The sequence below is a fragment of the Zingiber officinale genome, chromosome 3B (genome assembly GCF_018446385.1).
Source record: "Zingiber officinale cultivar Zhangliang chromosome 3B, Zo_v1.1, whole genome shotgun sequence".
Classification (NCBI taxonomy): domain Eukaryota; kingdom Viridiplantae; phylum Streptophyta; class Magnoliopsida; order Zingiberales; family Zingiberaceae; genus Zingiber; species Zingiber officinale.
In genome coordinates this window covers 90,131,048-90,150,961 of record NC_055991.1, presented here as the reverse complement: position 1 = coordinate 90,150,961, position 19,914 = coordinate 90,131,048, and the positions used below count along the sequence as shown (strand labels likewise).

At 40.6% G+C, this 19,914-nt stretch overlaps 1 protein-coding gene, 1 long non-coding RNA gene and 1 pseudogene across 2 annotated transcripts; 1 reads left to right on the top strand and 2 right to left on the bottom strand.

Moving 5' to 3' along the window:
• Positions 1–4,191: 4,191 nt before the first annotated feature.
• Positions 4,192–8,259, bottom strand: LOC122056754 (cytochrome P450 86A22-like). Its single transcript, XM_042618850.1, has one exon. The coding sequence runs from the start codon at positions 5,921–5,923 to the stop codon at positions 4,325–4,327; it is 1,599 nt and encodes a 532-aa protein (XP_042474784.1). The 5' UTR covers positions 5,924–8,259; the 3' UTR covers positions 4,192–4,324.
• A 20-nt stretch (positions 8,260–8,279) lies between these two features.
• Positions 8,280–11,389, bottom strand: LOC122056753 (annotated as a pseudogene).
• A 6,884-nt stretch (positions 11,390–18,273) lies between these two features.
• LOC121968438 lies at positions 18,274–19,226 on the top strand. The gene is made up of 3 exons (XR_006108142.1): positions 18,274–18,759; positions 18,842–18,925; positions 19,179–19,226. It is a non-coding gene; the product is annotated as an uncharacterized LOC121968438 (long non-coding RNA).
• The last annotated feature ends 688 nt before the right edge of the window (positions 19,227–19,914 follow it).

Genomic DNA, 19,914 nt, shown 5'->3' with positions numbered 1-19,914 from the left:
AAATTCAAATACTCCTATTTTCAAACCTAGTTAATGTTAAGACTATTTTAACTAGACTTAGTTATACTGTACTCTAAACTTAGCTATTTTTGCAAAATATCTTCTCAAGACAAATCATTTCAAAGCTAAATATATAGCTAAGTACCTTCATATTTGGCAAATTCCAAAATTCAAAAAGCTAAGTCGTTTTGTCAAAAAGAAAATTTATTTTTTTTTTTTGAAAACTTTCCTTCAGAAAAATACAAATCTACTCTCAAATTGGTTTATTTTTGATATATGGCAAAGGGGGAGAGTAGGTAAATTAAAAGTTAAAGGAAAATTCAAAGTATTTAATAAAAGGCGGGCTTTTATTAAGGGGGAGTCTAATATTACCAAGGTAAAAAGTTTTCAGCTTAACTGTTATTTCATTTGAAGTTTATTTAAGCCTGGTTAACTTTATGCAGTTATTACATATATTCAGTTATTACAAATGTTTTTTTTAACTTTGAATTACGTATTGCCATAATCAAAAAGGGGGAGATTGTTGGTGCGGGAAGCATCCGACGATCGAACCTAAGTTTTGATTATGGCAAAGGATTCAAAGTTAAGGTGCTTTGTTATCTGACAGCTTGTGTTGAGTGTTTCAGGAAAGTCCTAACTGTTGTTAGGCAAGGTAAAACCCTAGGGGGTGGTAACCCTAGGTCATAGGGGGTGGTAACCCTATGCGGAAAGTCTTGGCAGGTCGATGGCTTCAGGCAAAAGTCCTAGGGGTGGTAACCCTATGTGGAAAGTCCTGGTGTCACGAACCAGGTGAAAGTCTGAACTGGCCGGTGAAGTGGATGTTCAGCAGAAAGTCCGGAAGCATCGAGTGCCGAGCAAAAGTCCAGTCGATCTCTGGCAATAGGTAAATCTCCCGAGTGGAGTAGGTGAGGACGCGTTCCCCGTAGAGGGAACAGAAGGCGTCGAGTCGACCTAGGGTTTCCGGTTGGAAACCCGAAGTCAGACGATCGAGGCCTATACTTTATTTTATGTATTGTGCTAACTTTGTTTTGCAGGTATGTGTTTTGGGACTAACACATTTTGCAGGAACAAAGGAGCAAGTTACAACTCGGATGAACAGTGTCCGAGGCGCCTCGGGTGCGAGCCAGGAAAAGGCCAGCGCAGCAGACTGGAGGCGCCTTGAATGGAGTTCAAGGCGCCTTGGACCGGAGGTTGGAGGCGCCTTGGATAGGCTGAAGGCGCCTTGAACCAGATAGAGTTCGACCGGGTCAGTGCTGATCCACGCGGGTGACTCGGCTCGTTCAAGGCGCCTTGATGAACAGTGTAAGGCGCCTTGAACCCTCTTTATAAGGGGTCTCGACCAGCAGCTCTGAACAAGATTTTACAAGCAATCTTTCTGCTACAAGCTGCTCACGAGACGATTCCGAAGTGCTGCTACGAGACACCGACGACCCGGAGCTCCGAACTTTCTTTTCTACTACTGTTGTCGGTATAATTTAAATTGCAGTTACATTTTGTAATTAATCTGTAATATTCATACGAAATTATAGTTGTTGCCCACGGAAAGCGATCAAGGATCGCGGGCCTTCGAGTAGGAGTCGACCTAGGCTCCGAACGAAGTAAACGACTGTGTTCTTGTGTTTGTTTCCTTTATTCCGCTGCTTTAATTACTCTACGAACGTTTTACGATTCCGATAGTCGAACAAAATAGCCGCGAGCGCTATTCACCCCCCCTCTAGCGCGTCTCGATCCAACAATTTTTGCCCGAAGCGCCGACCCGCCAAGACTTCTCGCACAGGGTTACCACCCCCTATGATCTAGGGTTACCACCCCCCTAGGGTTTTTCCTTGCCTAACCGCAGTTAGGACTTTCCTGAAATACTCAGTCATACACATTAGATAACAATTAAACTTAACTTTGAATCTCTTTGCCATTATCAAAAATAAGGTTCGATCGTCGGATGCTTCCCGCACCAACATTGTTCACCCTATCGCCGATGATGGTGGCGATCAGAAGATAGGGATCTATGGTGGAATCTCGGTGGAGTCGGTCAGCGTGGTTTGGGTTTAAGATGATAGCACTCTTTGGTGTTTGGGTTGATGAGCGGTGATAACAGTAGAAAAGTTGTGTACAAGGTCGGGACTTAATGAATTTTGCTCGCTCGGCCTCCACATATTGGACTGCATGGGTTATAGGCTCTTGGTGTTGCTGAGCTATTCCCACTCAAGGCTCCTTTGGTGTGGTCGCTCGGTGCTCCGGGGCAACCACCAGCTTGGGGATCACTTCCTTCTTTCGAGCTGCCTGGGCCTTCTTGACGTTGATGCATTTAGTAGCCTGTCCGAGCAGGTGGTCAAAATCTCTTAGGGCTTCCGGACGAGCGAACGAAAAAAGTTGTCATCTATAAGTCCTTGGGGAAAAAGAACTCACCAAGATTTCTGGAGTGACTGACGGGACCTCCATTGCCACTTGGTTGAACCTCTTAACATAAGCCCACAATGCTTCCTTGGGTCCCTGTTTGACTGCGAACAGGTTGACGTTCGTTTTCTGATAGCGATGGATACTGGTAAAGTGCTGGAGAAACGCCGTTCAGAAGTCTTTAAAGTTAATATGGATCCGATCGACAAGCGCTTGAACAACCTTTGCGCTGATCCAGAGAGCGTGGTGAGGAATACCTTACACTTGACTCCATCGGTATACTGGTGGAGTGTGACCATGTTGTCGAACTTGATCAGATGGTGTTCGGGATCGGTTGCCCCCGTGTACTCCCCGATCATCAGCGGTCTGTAGTGAGGTGACAGTTGGTCGTCCAGGATCTCTTGAGAGAACTGTTTATTGATTCGCTTGGGAGAATCGTCGAGTCGGGGTGCCTTGCCTTTCCGCCCATCCCAGACGGGCACGTCTTCTGAATAGGATCCTTGTGTTCTTTCTGTTCGGCCCGAGGGCGTGCGGAATAACGCTCGATGATATGGGATTGGGGCGTTCGGTGCTTTTTGGAAGGCACCAGTAGGCATGTTGTTCGGCCTGTAGTCAGCGGGTCTTCTGATCGAGCTCTTGGGTCAGCTTGTTGACCTGTTGCTGATACTGCCAGGTCATTCGGCGCTCAGCAATTAGCTGCTGCTTCTTGCTGTTATTGTATTATCTTTGCAGCTCAGGCGCTTATTAGCATTTTCAAATCTTCTTAAGTTAGAGTCACAATGGTGAGTCGTCTAATATCTTCCATCATCATGTTTCAGCTACAGGTGAAGTTCCCACAGATGACGCCAAATATCATTTTGTCCGAAAGCGGAGAAGATGACATGTTGGGGATGTGACTCAAAGGTTGACGGGGCGAAGACTTCACGTGGTTCTACAACACAAGAGGTGTTAGTGTCGAGCCGGGAAGGAGTTCTTAGTATTGACCCTCCAACGTTCAAGTTAGTACTCAGTGGGGAATAGTAGAAAGCTGTGGCAGTGAGTGTATTGAATAGTAAAGTAATGCATACCTCCTCCTGTAGATGGAAACCTCTTTTTATAATGTCATTGTAGTGTTTGTGCATGTATTTCCAAGCGTATGCACGTTTTTAAAAACATCCTAGGAAAAAACATGTCAAAAAGTGTCCAGACACCTTTTCTTAAGAGGATGCACAAATCCCTGATGTAACAGGATGAAAGTGTCTAAAGTACAGTCTGGTTGTTGGACATGCTTCGTTGTCAGTGACATCAATCTCTAAAAGAATACGCTGAGATACGTAGGTGGATCCTATTGTAGGCTGACCGGACACTAATCAGAGGCCGCTTGACAAGGGCGTCCCCGCTAGGTCATACTGAACAAAGCTATCTTCCTTTATTCGACCTTTCTGTTATCGGAGGGCTACCTTTCATCCGATTGGTCATGGCGTCCGGTCGGGACGATGGTCCGAGGGATTTACATCTTGTCTCTTATCAGAGTCATAGACTCTCCGCAGACGACCATCTGAACAGCCATATTCGACCGGCCATGTAGCCCTTTCAACCCACTATGCTCGATCGAGGGACCTATGCTTCGACTGTCTTTATTTTAACCTCTACATCAATCGTTCTTTCCTACTTTGATCCATCTACTGTGGGATCCATTTTCATCACCATATCAATAAATATCTCCAATTCTTTACTAGCAAAAGTTTTATCTATGGAACACATTCAAGATAAAATAATAATAATAATAATAATAATAATAATAATAAAAATAAAAATAAAAATCCAATAATATAAATTTTCTCACATCAAATGATCTATTATTACACAACGTGAAATAATCCTTAATTTTCTTCTTCAATTCAATCACACGACAACAATATGTTTGCCATTCCCGCTTGTTGCCTACAAATTAGGCTGCGGTTTCAACCACTGCCGACGGCGACGTCCCCGGCCGGGACGCCCTTCCGAACTCGCAGGTCAAGTCCCGGTCGAACACGTTCATCCTCAACCCATCCTTCATGAACAGCGTGAGTGACATCTTTTGCTCCACGCGGTGGCCGGCAGCCACCTTGAGGCGGTGGCGCAGCAGCACCGACGCCGCTACCGACTTCATCTGCAGGTAGGCGAGGTCCTTTCCGAGGCAGATCCGCGGCCCGGCATTGAAGGCCACGAACTTGAACGAGTCGTGCGGCTCGAACCGCTTGCCGTCCGGTGATAGCCACCGCTCGGGTCGGAACTCGAGGCAGTCGTCCCCCCACACCGATTTCATTCTTCCGGCGGAGTAAATGGAGTAAGTGATGGAGGAGCCTGCGGGGACGAATGTACCGTCGGGGAGGACGTCGTCGGAGTGCACGTACTTGGAGTCTTCGGGTACCGACGGGTAGAGACGGAGCGTCTCCGATAGGGCGGCTTTGAGATAGACGAGACGGTCGAGCTCCTCGAAGGCGAGTGGGGCGGCGAGCCACTCACTGGGATCGCCGCCTCGGGACTCGGTCAGAACGGCGACGAGCTCGGCCACGATGCGGCGCTCGACGGCGGGGTGGACGGAGACGAGCCAGAAGAACCAGCATAGCGCGACCGAGGAGGTGTCCCGGCCGGCGAGTATGAAGTTAAGCACCACGTGCTGGAGGAACGAATCGGCGTACTCGCCCTTCTTCATGAACCGGGAGAGGAGATCGTCGTAGCTCCGGCCGCCAGCACCGCCGTCGCCGAGCTCCAGCTTGCGGGCCTTGATGATGGCCGAGAGGTACCCGTCGACTCGCGCGACGCTGCGGGAGAGCGTGGCCTCCATGCCGACCCGGAGCCACTTCTTGAACCGCCACACCACCTCCGGTAAGATGAACCGGCGGAGGCTGGCCTCGGTGGCCCGGTCGAACGCGGCAGCGAATGAGTTCTCCGGTAGCTCCGGCGCCAGCGTCTCGGGGTCCTTCCCGAAGGCCAGTCCGCAGATGTTGTCGAAGGTGAGCCGGAGGAGGAGGTCCTGCAGGTCGACCGAGGCGGAGGCGGCGGAGGCCTCCTTCAGAATAGGGATGAGGCAGCGGTGGATGGACCGCGAAACCCACCGCGACATGGCGGCGCGGAGCGTGCGGGTGGTGAACTCGAGCGCGGCAGTCTTCCGCTGCGCGAGCCACGTCTCGCCGTCGGAGTTGAAGATGCCGTCGCCGAGGAGGTCGCGGAAGACGGCGTGCCACGTGGGCCCCTTGGGGTAGTTCTCGAACCGCGTCCTGAGCACGTGCTCCAGGTTCCGGGGCTCGCAGGTCACGGTGACGAGTCCCTGACGGCGCGCCAGCCCAGGGACGGCGCAGATGCAGGTCTGGTACGTGCCTCCGGCGCCGCGAAGGTTATCGGCGATCCACTCGTGCATGCGCTCCGAGTGCTGCACCAGCCCCGGAAGGCTCCCCACCACTGGCCACACACGCGGCCCGCGCAGCCCTGACGCCAGCCGCGCGAACCACACCGCGTACGCCGCCACGAAGCCCAACAGAACCACCACCGTCACCAATTCCATCACCACTACACAAACTAAAGGCTGAAGCTGAAAGCTAAAAGCTGAAAGCTGAAAGAGAGAGTGGTTTCAGAGTTATAGCGAGAAGGTGAAGTTGCAGACTGACATTTAATAGGCCAGACTGTTCTTTCTCTCCTCCTCCAGCTACTGCGTCACTTTTTTTTTTTTTGGTTTTTTGGTTTGCAAAAACGCACAAATCCGAAGGGCAAACTCTTGTCGTGGGGACGGCCCCACCCCACTCGGTCCCAACTAAAATCATACAGGTGTCTTTAATAATTCAATTTTAAATTTAAATTCAGCTGAAATTATAATTATTATAATATTATAGTAATTTATGGTTTTGTAACTGATATAAAATTACACTAGTCACAGTTTGGTAATTATTAAAATATTAATATTGTTAAATCAATTAAGTCGGTACTGCAGTAAGTATAACATAAATATTAAGTGAACAATTAAAGTCTGTGTTATAATAATTATGATTTTATATCTACTGTAATATATATTATAATTTTGTATCTATTATAATATCAATTGTAACTGTTAATTGTTACCACGTGAATATTATTTGTTTAATCAAATTTACCCAACCAATTCAGTGTTTAAATTTGAAACCGGCCTGTAAAAAAATCAAAATCAGCCGTACACTTATTAGAGGATAGCTGTGTTATTTAATTGAGAGAGGATTGATGAGATAAAATGTCCTTGTTATATAAAATAAAAAATGAAAGAAATCTGATGCATTTGCAGCTTCATCAGAAATAGAGGTACATGAGGAGGGAAGAAAAGGGACGTCTGGAACAGAGAATAGCAGTGTTGGCGGTTTTGAAAATCTTTACATTGGAAAAAATTATATACACAAGTTGGGCAACCTACTAGGCACTGAGGGGATTTAGTGTGAGATCATAGTTGGTGAGACACAAGAGTAATCGGCTAATTTCAAACCAGAAAAAACCAGCTAAATGAGTTTCTAGAGTGTGTCACAAACCTACAACAACAACAAAAAGGCCTTAGTCATGCTTTGTGGATATCTAGAGAAGAATGATCAAAGACTTTAACCAGGTTTGAGATTAAGGGATGAGCTAACTCCTTGATGTATCGCAACTGAACTCTTTTAGGAGGTTGGATGTCTGTCAAATCGATTCCTCTCAAGTCTGTTTTTGTCGGATTGGCTCCAATTGGATCGGATAGTTGTCCGGTTGGCAATTGTCAGACCAAGTAATGCAAGGACTCCGGTGAAGGTTTTCGCCGACGTTGACTGGATAAGGACAACTAAAAGGATTGAAAATTGATTAGAAAAGAGGAGGATGGATCCTCTAGTCTACAAATTATGGATCAGGAGATGGTCCATTTTTTTAGATCCTTGATTTGGATGGACCCTATTTATTTAAAGGTAGAGTCCATTCAAATTAAGAGTCCTCATACAATAGGTCATCCACTGATCCATAATTTATGGACCAAAAGATCCTTACTGAGAAAAGAGGCTAAGATGGATCTTAGTGAGACCTCTCGATGATGCAAAGTTAAAAAAAGAAAATATGCAATGCCACAATGTACCTCTCAATGTTGTCACCAATATTTTATATAAGGAGCGAAGAGATGACCAAGATTCCCAAGGGGCACATACCTATTCTTCTTCACCAAAGGGCACACCTTTTGGTAATTGACACCATTATGATCGCTTTGTTACATCCGAGCTTGGGAGCAATTTAATCTGAGCCTGATTTTAGATCTAGCTAGTTGGACTTAACTTGAACATGACTCAGGTTGACTCCAATTGTGTTAGGCCATAAGTTGGCTAACTTGGTTCTACATTGACCACCGAGTCCTAAGCCTGCCACGTGGCCCTTACCGTCTCCATCACATCAGAGTTAATCTAGAGTTAGAAGGTCACTAAGCACTAGAATCAATTTGCAAGGAGATCGACATAAGAGTTCAATCGATCGAGGTCAAGTCAAAAACATCTTAGAAAGAAGTATTATACTTCTGTGAATAAGTTGAAAAAGTATCCTTTTAGCAACTATATATTAGAGTTGTATAACATCTACTACACTCCCTTTTGGAAGTATTGTTATGAATCTTCATTAGTAGAATTGTAAGAAAAAAATATCCCTAGGAAAAAGTAGTAATGATTTGATGGACCAAATCTTTTAAATTTGGGTCCAACTATATCATCCAAAATGGACCAAAAGAGCATTGTTACACCTTTCATTGAAGCATCTTCGAAATTGGTTTTACCTTTTACTGGGAGAAAGCATACTTGACAATGTAACTAGTGAGAATACTTCGAATGAAAATCTTTACCGTTAACTCGAGGAGGATCCATGCACCTTCAAGGCAAACCTAAAAATGATTGGGTTAAGATAGGATAATAGATAACAATGAGATTGATTAGACAATGAGGTACAAGCTAAAAGAACTCAAAGTCCAAATACTTGCCTCCAGGCTTCACATCTGCTGCTACAATCCTTTTGCTGCTGGTCCCGAATCCATTAGTTGCTCTGAATTTAGCAGTAACTCTGGCTCCACCGGCCTTGGCACCTCTGGAGAGGTGCTGCACTGTATCAGTGCCCAATTGACACCATCAAAAAATGGGTGCTGCTTTATCTCAGCCGATGGAGTTTCAGGAAATAATCTAAGCTGTCGACCTACCACATTGAACAATGACGCTATGTTGCTAGAGCCCTTGAAGGGTGTCTTCCCAGAAAGGAGTTCATGGAGGAAGATACCAAAGATCCACCAGTCCACAGCACTTCCATGCTCTTCACCTTTGATGATCTTGGGGGCTAAATACCCATGGGTTCCGACAAAGGACATCGATCGGGCAGTTGTTGGCTCGACCACAAGTTCAGGCAGCACGGCAACCTGCTGCCTTGGTGTCTCGGCCCATGGTTTTCTTGTCTTTTTCTTGTTCTATTGGGGAAAGAGTCTTGGCACGAAGCATGCAGGCTGAACACAAACTGAAGTTGGCTCAATGCATGTTGGTTGGACACAAAATGCATCAGCTGTACGTTTTGAAGAATCTGAATCGAGTGATGATGATTTTATCAGTCGGCAAAACAACACATCTCAAGGAGAGATCAAAATCAGAAAGCATTATGTGCCCATCATCACGAGCAAATACATTTTCTGATTTCAGATCTCTGTACACTACTCCAAGCATGTGTAGATGCTCAAGGGCAGGTAGTACTTCAGCAGCATAAAATCTGATCAATAACACACACACACACAAATCATCTGCCAGAAAATACAATTTGGGTGATTATATGTATTTTGAAACCTCGAGGATCTAAAAAATGTAATGTAATTACATATGAGAAAAAATATATAAATATAGATATATCTGTGTGCGTGTAGAAAATTGTCTTAACAACTTATAATTTAGTGTAATGAAAATAGAGAAATGCCTTGTTCATATAGTTTGAGCAGGATGGCCTAAGTGAAGAGGAACATCCAGAGTATTTTTGAAGTAAATGTATTACACGAAATGATGAGATTGTACATAACACTAACTGGAGGTATGACTGGGGAAGTGAAAATTTTTTGCTTCATAATTTTTACTTTATTAATCCCATTTCCTAACCGTTTAGGTTACCCACATATTTTCTTAGGACCAAAAATTCAATTCAGGAAATGGGAACTTGCCATATTCAATTCAGGAAATAAAAGGATAAATATGTAAATTTATGGAATGAAAGTTAACAGGGTTGTTACCTTGCTGCATACTCAGAAAAATGTTTCCCTGGCTGTCGTTGAGTCAGCTTATGCAAATCACCACCAGGGCAGAATTCCATCACCAAGCACAAAAATCTGTCAGTCTCAAAATGTGTACAAAGTTGGCAAGAAAGGGTGATCCGGGAGTTGGAGAATTTCCCTCTCTGTTTGAGCCCTCATCAACTTCTTCCTACTTGCAAGAGATGCCTTGTCCATCACTTTCATCGCAAAGTAGCACCTTGTGCCACTCAACTCTGAGAGATAAACACTGCCAATATTGCCACATCCAACGCGTTTGAGCAGTCGGAACTGGCTCATACCTAGAATACCATCTCGAGATCGAACTGTTAGAATAGCCTTCCATCTAGGATCATTTCCCTTGTGTGGCTTATTTACACTTCCAGTAATAAAACTCCAGCAGCTATCATCACTGATACCGCTGCTATCACTTGCTCTACTAATACTAGTTTTAATGCTCTCCAGTGACTCAGTCTCCTATGACCTACCCTTTGCACTATCACATAACCTTTCTGAGCTAAGCATACCATCACTAGTAATCCCACTTCTATATGTACTCGTACAAGTTTAACTATACTCATTGCAGTTACCACTCCATTGCTATCAATGCTATTGTGCGGACTGACGTTGCCACTTGGGGGAAGGGAAGCATCCCAGATCAGATGCATTCCTTTCCATCAGAATCTGGTGGCAAGAATGTTGTCTCCATTGGCTGTAACACCCTTGGCATAGCAAATGAAGAAGATAAGGAATCTGATTCATTCAGTTCAATGGGGAAGCTCTTATCTGGTGGTAATGGACCTTTTGTAGAGATGCCTTTCAGTAAACATCCTGCATCAGATTTCTCTTGGTCAATTGCCACATACACCAATTTCACGAGATCAGTATCCATTGGCTCTAGGGGATGACTGGCTCCATTGAAAGAACTTCTTCCTCCTTCAATGGAGTCAACCTCAGGCATAGATTCATTTTGATCAACCATTGTGCCATTTACCTCTGATTCAAGTAAGTTTGCGTGCACCCCTGAAACCTTAAGAATAAAAGAATTTTGACTGGATGTCATTTTCAACTCAGGAATCCTATCCATTTGATGAAAAGCTTTATCATCACTTAAATCCAATCATGCCATTAAGAACAATCCAAACGCAGTAGATTACACAGCGAAATCTCATTTTCTCATCTTCCCCCAAACTGTAAACCAAGAGCAAGTATCAGAAACTGAGCACACAATCCGCCACTCTTCTCTCCAGCAACCTAAAATCACACAAAACGACATTAATTAGGGAAAAAAAAGTGTTTATCCGATTTCCATTCCTAAAAATCCGATTTACAGAACAAAACCTTCATTCCGCCCCCAAAATCAAAAGAATGCAAAGGCACAACTATCAATCCCGCACACACATTCCTACTTATTCGAGAGGGGACACTAACCAACAAAGAAATGGTTGAAATCCTGAGATCTGCGAAACAAACCAGAGATTTCTCGTACAGCAACTGCAAAATTGGACGTGGGCACACCAGGAGGCGAGCGTACGATCCGCAACGGTTCTCTGGCTCACGACCTTTAGGGTTACCGCTGCTCCTCCTCTTCCTCCTTCCTCTCTTTCCCTCCTCTCATCTGTTCCTCTGTTGTGTTAAAAGAGAACCACGGGGATAGCTGAGGTGAATGTACAGAGGTTTGCCGCGTGAAGTAGAGAGGTTGAGTGGTCGAACTGGTAGCGCGTAACTCCTCCCTTGGTAACCATGATTTATTCTCCTTATGTTTGTCTGGGGCGGGCGGGCCGGGATGCTTGGACGAGTGCTTCACCTTTTTCACTTACGAATATATGTTATAATATGGAATAGGTAAATCAGGATAACTGATAACGAATGAGTGAGTTATTTCGAGGTATAGGAATTTAAGCATCGACAATGTAGGGGTTTACAAACTACCAATCGTTGACTATCTCCGTTAAATAGTGATTAGCGCATGATGTATTGTCATAATGAAATTTGGATTTTAAATTTCGTTAAAATCGAAGTAAATATTTTCTTTATATGTTAATCATTATTCCAAAGTCTAGTAACCGTCCATGATTTACTTCCTCTGTATTGACCCTGAGACGAATTGGCGAAAGTGTTGGGGGTGAGCGTACTCGCTTTTTTGCCACAGTGGAAGCAAAATTTGAGGTCTCCTTGGTACGATTTAATCGTTAGCGCATGAAATGTTATTATCATAAGATCTGGAGTTCGAATTTCGATAAAATCGAGGTAAATATTTTTCTTATGTGTTAGTCATTATTTCAAAAATTAGTAGTCGTCCGTAATTTATCTTCTTCGTGTTAGTCCTGAGACAAATTAACAGGGATACTGGGTGAACATATTCACCTTTTATGACCGAAGAAACAAAAATTGAGATAATAAATGGACAAAAATTTATAATCCAGAAGTTGAATCTCTAGATATAAATCCACTCCCATCTCCTATCTATTAATCTTTTTAGGGATCATTAATTAATTAATTATTTATTTATTTTGTAATGATTATGAAACGAATTGGCAGACGACGTTTCATTTTTCCCCCTGTTTCTTATAAGAGAAAAAGGGGATGGGGTCTTTTCCTGTCCTCAAATTTTTCTGTCCCTAAATTTTTTTGTCCTCATATTTTCTGTCGATCGGACAGACCAAATTACATCTCAAGACATTATGACATCGTTAAGATGTGTATAGTATTTTCATGATGTATAAGATATTTTTGAGATGTAATATGGTCCGTCCGATCGATAAGAAAATACGGGGATAGAAAAATTTGAGGACAGAGAATTTGAACTCCTTTTCCTTGATCCAAGAGCAGATTAAAAAAGGGCTAAGAGGATATCATCCGATAAAAAAAGATTGTGGCATATAGAAAGAAAAGAGAAGCAGTAGAAACCTTCCATTCTATTTTAAGTATTATTATTATTCAATAGGGAAATTTTCATTTGATGTCTTTTTATTATTGAAAAAAATCATTTTGATATTGATTAAAATTATTCTAATTTAGTTAAAATTAATTAAAATTGATTAATTACTATTGAAATAATTTTGATCAAAACTATTTCTCCCCGAGAATTTACATTGCATTTTTTTAAATAAAGTTATTATGGTTGAATCACAATAGATATAAATATTAGTGTATTATTCAAACCTCAACGGTCCCGTGGCGCTAGGTAAAAGAAAGTATTTAATATATTTTTTAAAATAATATTTTTTTATTTTTTAAATTTATTAATATTAATTAAAATGTTATATTCTAATTTTGATAATATTTGTTTTTTAATCCATAAAATTACTAAATTATTATTTACATTTATTAATTTTAATTTTATTTTTTTTTATAAAACTATATTAACTATTTTATAAGTTATCCATTCATTAATGAAAATTTTAATTTTTTATAAGATTAATTCTGTATTTTTTTTAATTATATTCTAACGAAAAGTTTAAAATTTCAATTTTTAATATTAATGATGTTTCAAAATGTTAACATGATGCTTTGTATCAAATGAATGAAAATTTTTATTTTATGATCTTATATGAAAAACTAGAAAAAAAATGATGTCCTTTTTGTATCATCGATGAAGGAAGTAAAGACACGAGAATACTCATGCGATAAGAAAATGATGCAAAATCATCGAAAATTGTGTGGATGCATGAGATTAATGCATAAAAGAAAGAATCAATTGAGTTTTAAAAATAATATATACAATTAAAAAATTAATAATAAATAAAATTATAATAAATTAAAATTTAAAATTAATGTTTTTTAAATTAATCTAAAATTAAGAGTGAATATTTTTTTTAAAAAATAAAAATTATATTAAAACATAGAAAAACAAGAGCTCCCAATTTGGTAGGCCCTACATAGGCCGGCCTATGCCGTGAACAGACACTATTTTAATAAGTTCTAATGGCAAATGAAAAAAGTGACTGAAGTAATTCGAGTTTGGTTAGGATGAAGTTAGCAAATTGAATAATTCGAAGGAGGGTGCACCGAGTCTATTCGAGGTCGACGACATTAGGTTGGAACTTAGCTCGATCGAGATGAATTGGGCTCAATTGAGATGGAACTTATACTTGTGGTTTGTTCAAAGGTTATCTAAAAAGTTTTCTGATGGGGGAAGAGTTCCTTTCTTACTGCATCAAGAAAAGAGAAGAGGGAAACTTTTTCTCGAATTTGGTCTCCTAATTCGAGTCGCCAACTCGCTGCTGATTTGGCTCATTACCAGACAACTGGTAGCTCGATTGCATCATTGACTAAACAAATACACCATTTGTGCTTTATGTACCTAAGAACTCCAAAACATGAAGCTCATCATTGCTTGCCCAACCTAATTCATGTTTGTCATCGAAGTTAGTTTTGCTATTTTTTAGTCGGTATCATATATTTAACTTACATTGATTAATTTTGAGGATGACCGATTCAATCTCACATAAAATTTTCATCGGTCATCAAGATAATGAAAAAGTTTTTCTTCATCTTTAGTGTCTGGCACCGGTAAAAAATCACAGCCAAGGGTGTGAGGGGATAATTTATTAGACAATTTACCGGAGATTTTGGAAAAATTATTGAATTAAAATTACATAAAATCAATTCTAACTTATCTATTGTGATGACCTAAGCGGATAATCTTAGATTGCTAGGGGGCTGGTTCTGCCAAGCTTCCGGTGGTCTTCATTGGTCCATCCGGTTGTTCCCCTATAGTGAACAACTTTGTCAATATAATTAAGTTCTCCCTTTGAAGTTAGTTCTTGGAATCCTTAGTCTACATAGATTGTGTTACCTTTGCACCAATATTTACCATCGGCATCAAGCTTATCTCTCACGATGAGCTTGCAACTAACTTTCTATTTAACCTTTTGGTTAACAGATCTGCCAGTTATCCTTTGACATTATATGTTCAACAATGATAACTCCCATGGAGAATACTTATCTAATAGTATTATATCTACGATGTATATGTCTAGACTTACCATTATACAGATGACTCTATGTCTGGCTAATTGTTGATTGACTATCGCAATGTATGCAAATTGTTGGCACTAGTTTTGGCCATCTTGGAACATCGTCTAAGAATTATCGTAGTCATTCTGTCTTTTCACCACATTTGTCAAGAGCTACAAACTCAGATTCCATCGTGAATCTGATTATTACAGTTTGCTTAAATGATTTCTAGGAAATGGTTGCATCTCCAAGAGTGAATACATATCCACTCATAGACCTAGAGTCTTTTATGTCAGATATCCAACTTGTATCACTGTATCCTTAGATTACAGCAAGATATCTTACATAGTATAGTTCATATTCACGAGTATATCTCAAGTACCTCAGTACTCTTGTTATCCCTTTCTAGTGCTCAACACTGGGATTATTTGTATATCTACTTAGCTTACTTACTGCATAGACTAAGTCTGGTCGTGTATAATTCATCAGGTACATCAGTCTTCCAATCACTCGAGAGTACTCTTTTTTAGAGATACTTTCTCTTCAATTTTTTGATAGATATTGACTCGTATCTATCAGCATTTATGTCAATGCATTATCACTCTTGGTGAATTTCTTAAGAATCTTATTCACGTAATGAGACTGACTAAGAATAAGTCCTGTTGTTCTAAGAATTTTAATTCCTAAAATCACATCAGTTAGGCTCATGTCTTTCATGTCAAATCTTGAGTTTAACATATCTTTAGTGAATTTGATTATCTTATCATTACTTCCAATGATAAGTATGTCATCTACATATAGACATATGGTTTTGTAAGTCCCTTAGATCAACACGGAGCTAAAAAGGAAGAAGACTATTGGACTAATAAAGACAAGAGGACTTCGTCGCCAATGATAAAGCAGAGTTTCATCTGCTCAACATTTTACCATCCTAATAAATCAACCGGATCAGAGCCTACAAGTCAGCCAAAGAACTTTTGGAGAAGTTTCTGGAGCTGCATGAAGGAACCTTGGAGGTGAAGCTAACGAGAAGAGATCTACTCTAGAACCAACTCAACAATCTCTGACTTCAAGAAGGGGAAATGATTGCTCAGTTATACGCCAAACTCAAAGAGTTGATCAATGGAATCACCAACCTCAGAGAAATGGTGACAAATCGGGACTCTCTCTGGTACACCCTAAATATCTTCCCAAGAACTTCGGACTGGACATCCATAGTTGATTCATTCTACATTTTTAAGGATCTTAAGGTAAGTACCTCAGAAAGTTTCTTTTCAACTTTAGAATTACACAAAACTCGATGTGCAGGTCTAAGAAGTAAAAAGGAGCCAACTTAGAACCTAGCTTTCAAAGCTAAGAAGATTGAATAAGAATTAGACTTCTCACTCGATTCAGATCAAGAAGCATATATGGTAAGGAAATTAAAAAAAAAAAGATCTAGTAAGTCTAATGAGTTGCAGGCTAAGAAAAATCCAAGAGGTAAAAGAAAGATTAAATGCTACAACTGTAATGAAGAAGGGCACATGAAGGGCAATTGCCCAAAACTAAAGGAGAAGGATAAGAACAAAATATCAACACGAACGAAACACAAGAACCTTAAGGTGACGTGAGATGAATTGTCGTTATTCGAATCAAAGATTGAAGCCTACGCCCGACTAGAATTAACGGTGAGTCACTAAACAGAGAGCATCGATGAAGGGGAAGCCACTTTAGAGGAAAGCAACAATGAAGGGGGAGAGACAAACTTTGAAACCAACATGATAAGTGAGGTATGTCTTCTTCCACCTAATCAACTGTATGAAGAAATAAAATTAATGTATGAGTCTTTATGCAAACTCAAATCTAAGAATAACAAATTAAAAAAGGACAAAGTAGAATTAAAAATTATTTTAGCAACAACATGTCCATTAGAAGAATTTGGTAAAGTAAAAATGAAAATACAAAATTGAAAGAAAAAATAGAAAATTTTAAAAACTTTGTATGTTCAAATTTTACTAGCTTAAATTTAAGAAATTATCAAGAACTAAATTGATATTTTAATTTTCATAAGGGCCCAATAAAAAAAGTGACAAGAAAGCATATTCCAAGAAAAATATCTTATTAATCCAATAAATAGGAATGTATTTTGAATTTCTAAATCATGTTTAACTTGATTAAAATTAATCTTTACACATGCTTGAATTTTAATTACTTTTATATTGCTTACAAAATAAATTAGTTTGTATACCTACTTTTCATATTTTCTGTTGAATTTTTTTCTGCAACTCACAAATGCATTATTAGTTAGTATAAAATTTTTTTATTTTTTTTTGATAATTATCTGATTTATCATGAATTTTTAATCAAAAAATATAATTTAAAATTTAAAATTCCATCAGAGATTAATTTTAAAATTCTGATTTTTTTGAGAGTTTACAGTTATATTTTTCATATCTAGAAAAATTAGCCAGATTTTTAGGAGAATAAAAATATTTTTAAAAAATTTATTTTTGAGAATAATTTTATCTATTTAAAAAATTTACTATGATCAAAATAAATATGTTCTAGACTTGAAATTTTTATCATGTTTTTAAATTATTGTGCTTAAAAATGACAAAAATTTTCAAGATTTTGTAACACATTAAAATAATTGTTAAATTAGTTTTAGACAAATCTGATTTCTAATTTTTAAAAATTTCGATATTCAAAAAATTATTCTTGAAAATTTTCTCAAACTGGTCACTATTTCAGAAATCCTTTAGAAAAATTTATAGATTTTTTTAAATATATGCCCCTATTATTTTGATGTGATCAAAAGGCGAGAAGATTATGTTTAGAGGGAGGTTTTCAAATTTTCTTTACCTTACTTATTATAAATTGCAAAATTTTTGTAGTAAATTATAAAATCAAAATTTATTTATGTTAGTTTACTTTTATTACCCTAACTGAACTTGAGGTTGATGCACATCAAAATGTAGAGATTGTATTTATCCGAGTAGGTTTTGATTTGATCAACTGGGTTAAGTTAGGTTGTGTTGTATTTGATCATTATGTATAAGTGTGTAGGAACTTAAAAATACAAGAAGTCAAACGGAAGACGTAACTAGCGAGAAGGATGTCATGAGAAGTGAGTCGAAGGACTCTGTGCATCCAAGGGATGAGATGATGCAGAAGAGTACATCGGCGGACAAGATGGGCGCGTGCGATGCTTCTGAAGGATGAGAAGCCGAAGACTGCTCGAGGAGAGAAGGTTGGATTTAATTCAAGTGAGCTCAACTCTAGATGGTCGAAGCATCACCTAAGCGACCGGAGTGGAAGACTAGACAAGTCAAGACTATGTTGACTTGTCCAGGTGCTTGGACCATGTCCAAGTACCCAGACTCCAAGCGCCTGTCCCCTAGCACCGCAAGGGTGCATCGACATACCGTTGTTGTGGATGACATCATATGCCCACATTAGCTGTAAAATACCGAAAAAATAGGCGAATATTAATAAGGGAATTTTCCGGAATTTTTGAAAATTTTTCAGGAATTTTTCGGAGCTCGTACGGACGAGTTAACGGGGATAAAAACGGGGTCTGGGAAAGCCTGTTTAGATTTCCCATTTAAACGAGGAAATGTTTATATTTACAATTCCTTTTTCCGTTTCTTTTTCTTTTTATTATTTCTTCGTTTGTTTTTCTCCCCTGCCGAAACCCACGCTCGCGCTTTCCTTCCCCCCTTGCGCCCGATCCTTGCCCTAACCGGCGCCGCAAACCCCACTGCCTCCCTCTCCTCAGCCCGACGCCACCGCCGGGCACCCCGTGCCCTCGCCGTGGAGGTCCCAGTGGCGCCGCCAGCCCCTCTTCTGTGCGCTGTGCCCTAGCGTCGACGCCCCATTTCCGACGCCACAGCGTCGCGGCCGGTCGCTAGCCACCCGAGCTCTAGTCGCCGGCTAACTCCCTGTGCCCTAACCGCCAGCCACCGAGAGCCCTCAGACTACCGCCGACTCTTGACCCGAGCACCACCGGCGGCAGCCCGAGTCCCTCCCAGCAGCCGCCGAACTCACGTGCCCTAGATTTTTGGGTCCACTTGATCACAGCACCAGTTGGTCTTCTCTCGCCGTTGCTCATTGCTTTGGTTCATCACCACAGTAGCGTTGGAAAGGAGCTTACGAATTTGGTTTTGGTAAGGTTTGGTAGGTATTAGATTAATTTCGTGTTCTATATGGATGTTGAGTGACTGAGCATTTTTGTCTCTTGCTCACCAGGGGTAACCAGTGTTGAATCTCAATCTGGTAGTGGTGAATTGTTGGTCTTTTCTTGATCCGAGCAGCGAGGTGAATTTCCAGCAGGTGAGGTATTGATTTTAGGAATTTAGGAATTTGATCTTGTTGTAGCGTATACAGATTTAAAGGTTAGGAAATGAATTTGGATTTGAATTTATTATGTTAGGCCGGATATATATGTATAGACCTTGATCAATTGAATGGTAGAAGGGTTAAGGGTAACGAAGTTAACCCTAATTGATTAATTGGATTAGAATTTAGTTTGGCTAATTGTTGTATGATAGAATTAGCTAAACTAGACATTATGTTTAATATACAGGACTTTGACGCGAGACGAGTATCTCGGAGTCAGATTGGACCTTCCTATTTTCGGAGGCGGGTACTTTGATTTATGTCTTTTGATATGCATGATAAAGTGTCTAACATATAGCAAGAATTGTGTTTTCCATTTGATTCGGTTGGTCACTACACGATCTGTTACATGTTGTTTGTTTATTTATTATGCACTGCATGTTATTATTTATCTGACCATACATGCTTTCGGTAGTGACCCAACCATGTGATACATCATGTTCAGGACCTAGGGTTTATATGATACCCTATCTGTTTGTGTACCTTCCATCCGATACATTGACTTGTGGTACACCTTTTATTTATGTATGGATCTTGCTATGCTATTCATGAGATTGTCATGCTTAGTATCATCACGTCATTTGCATCTTTGTCGATTATCGGCTCCACTGGTTCGAGCCCATCGCCGCTATACATATCGCACACACCACCACCACCCATGGATTAGTGGTATATCGTGTGTGTCGGTTCATTTAGCTCCGCTGGTCGGTGACTCGGTAGTGGCCCGATTCCTTCTGTTTGGCTCGTTGGCATTTAATGTAGCGTGGTAGTCGGATGGTGGACTCTGTTTGCTCCGTTGGTCGAGACTCGGTAGTGGCCAGAGATTTTTCCTCCCGCCATCACAGGAGACGAGAGCATCGAGCTCCTCCATTTATGATTTGGGGCCGAGGACGAGTACTCGACAAGATTCCGTCCACTCACCA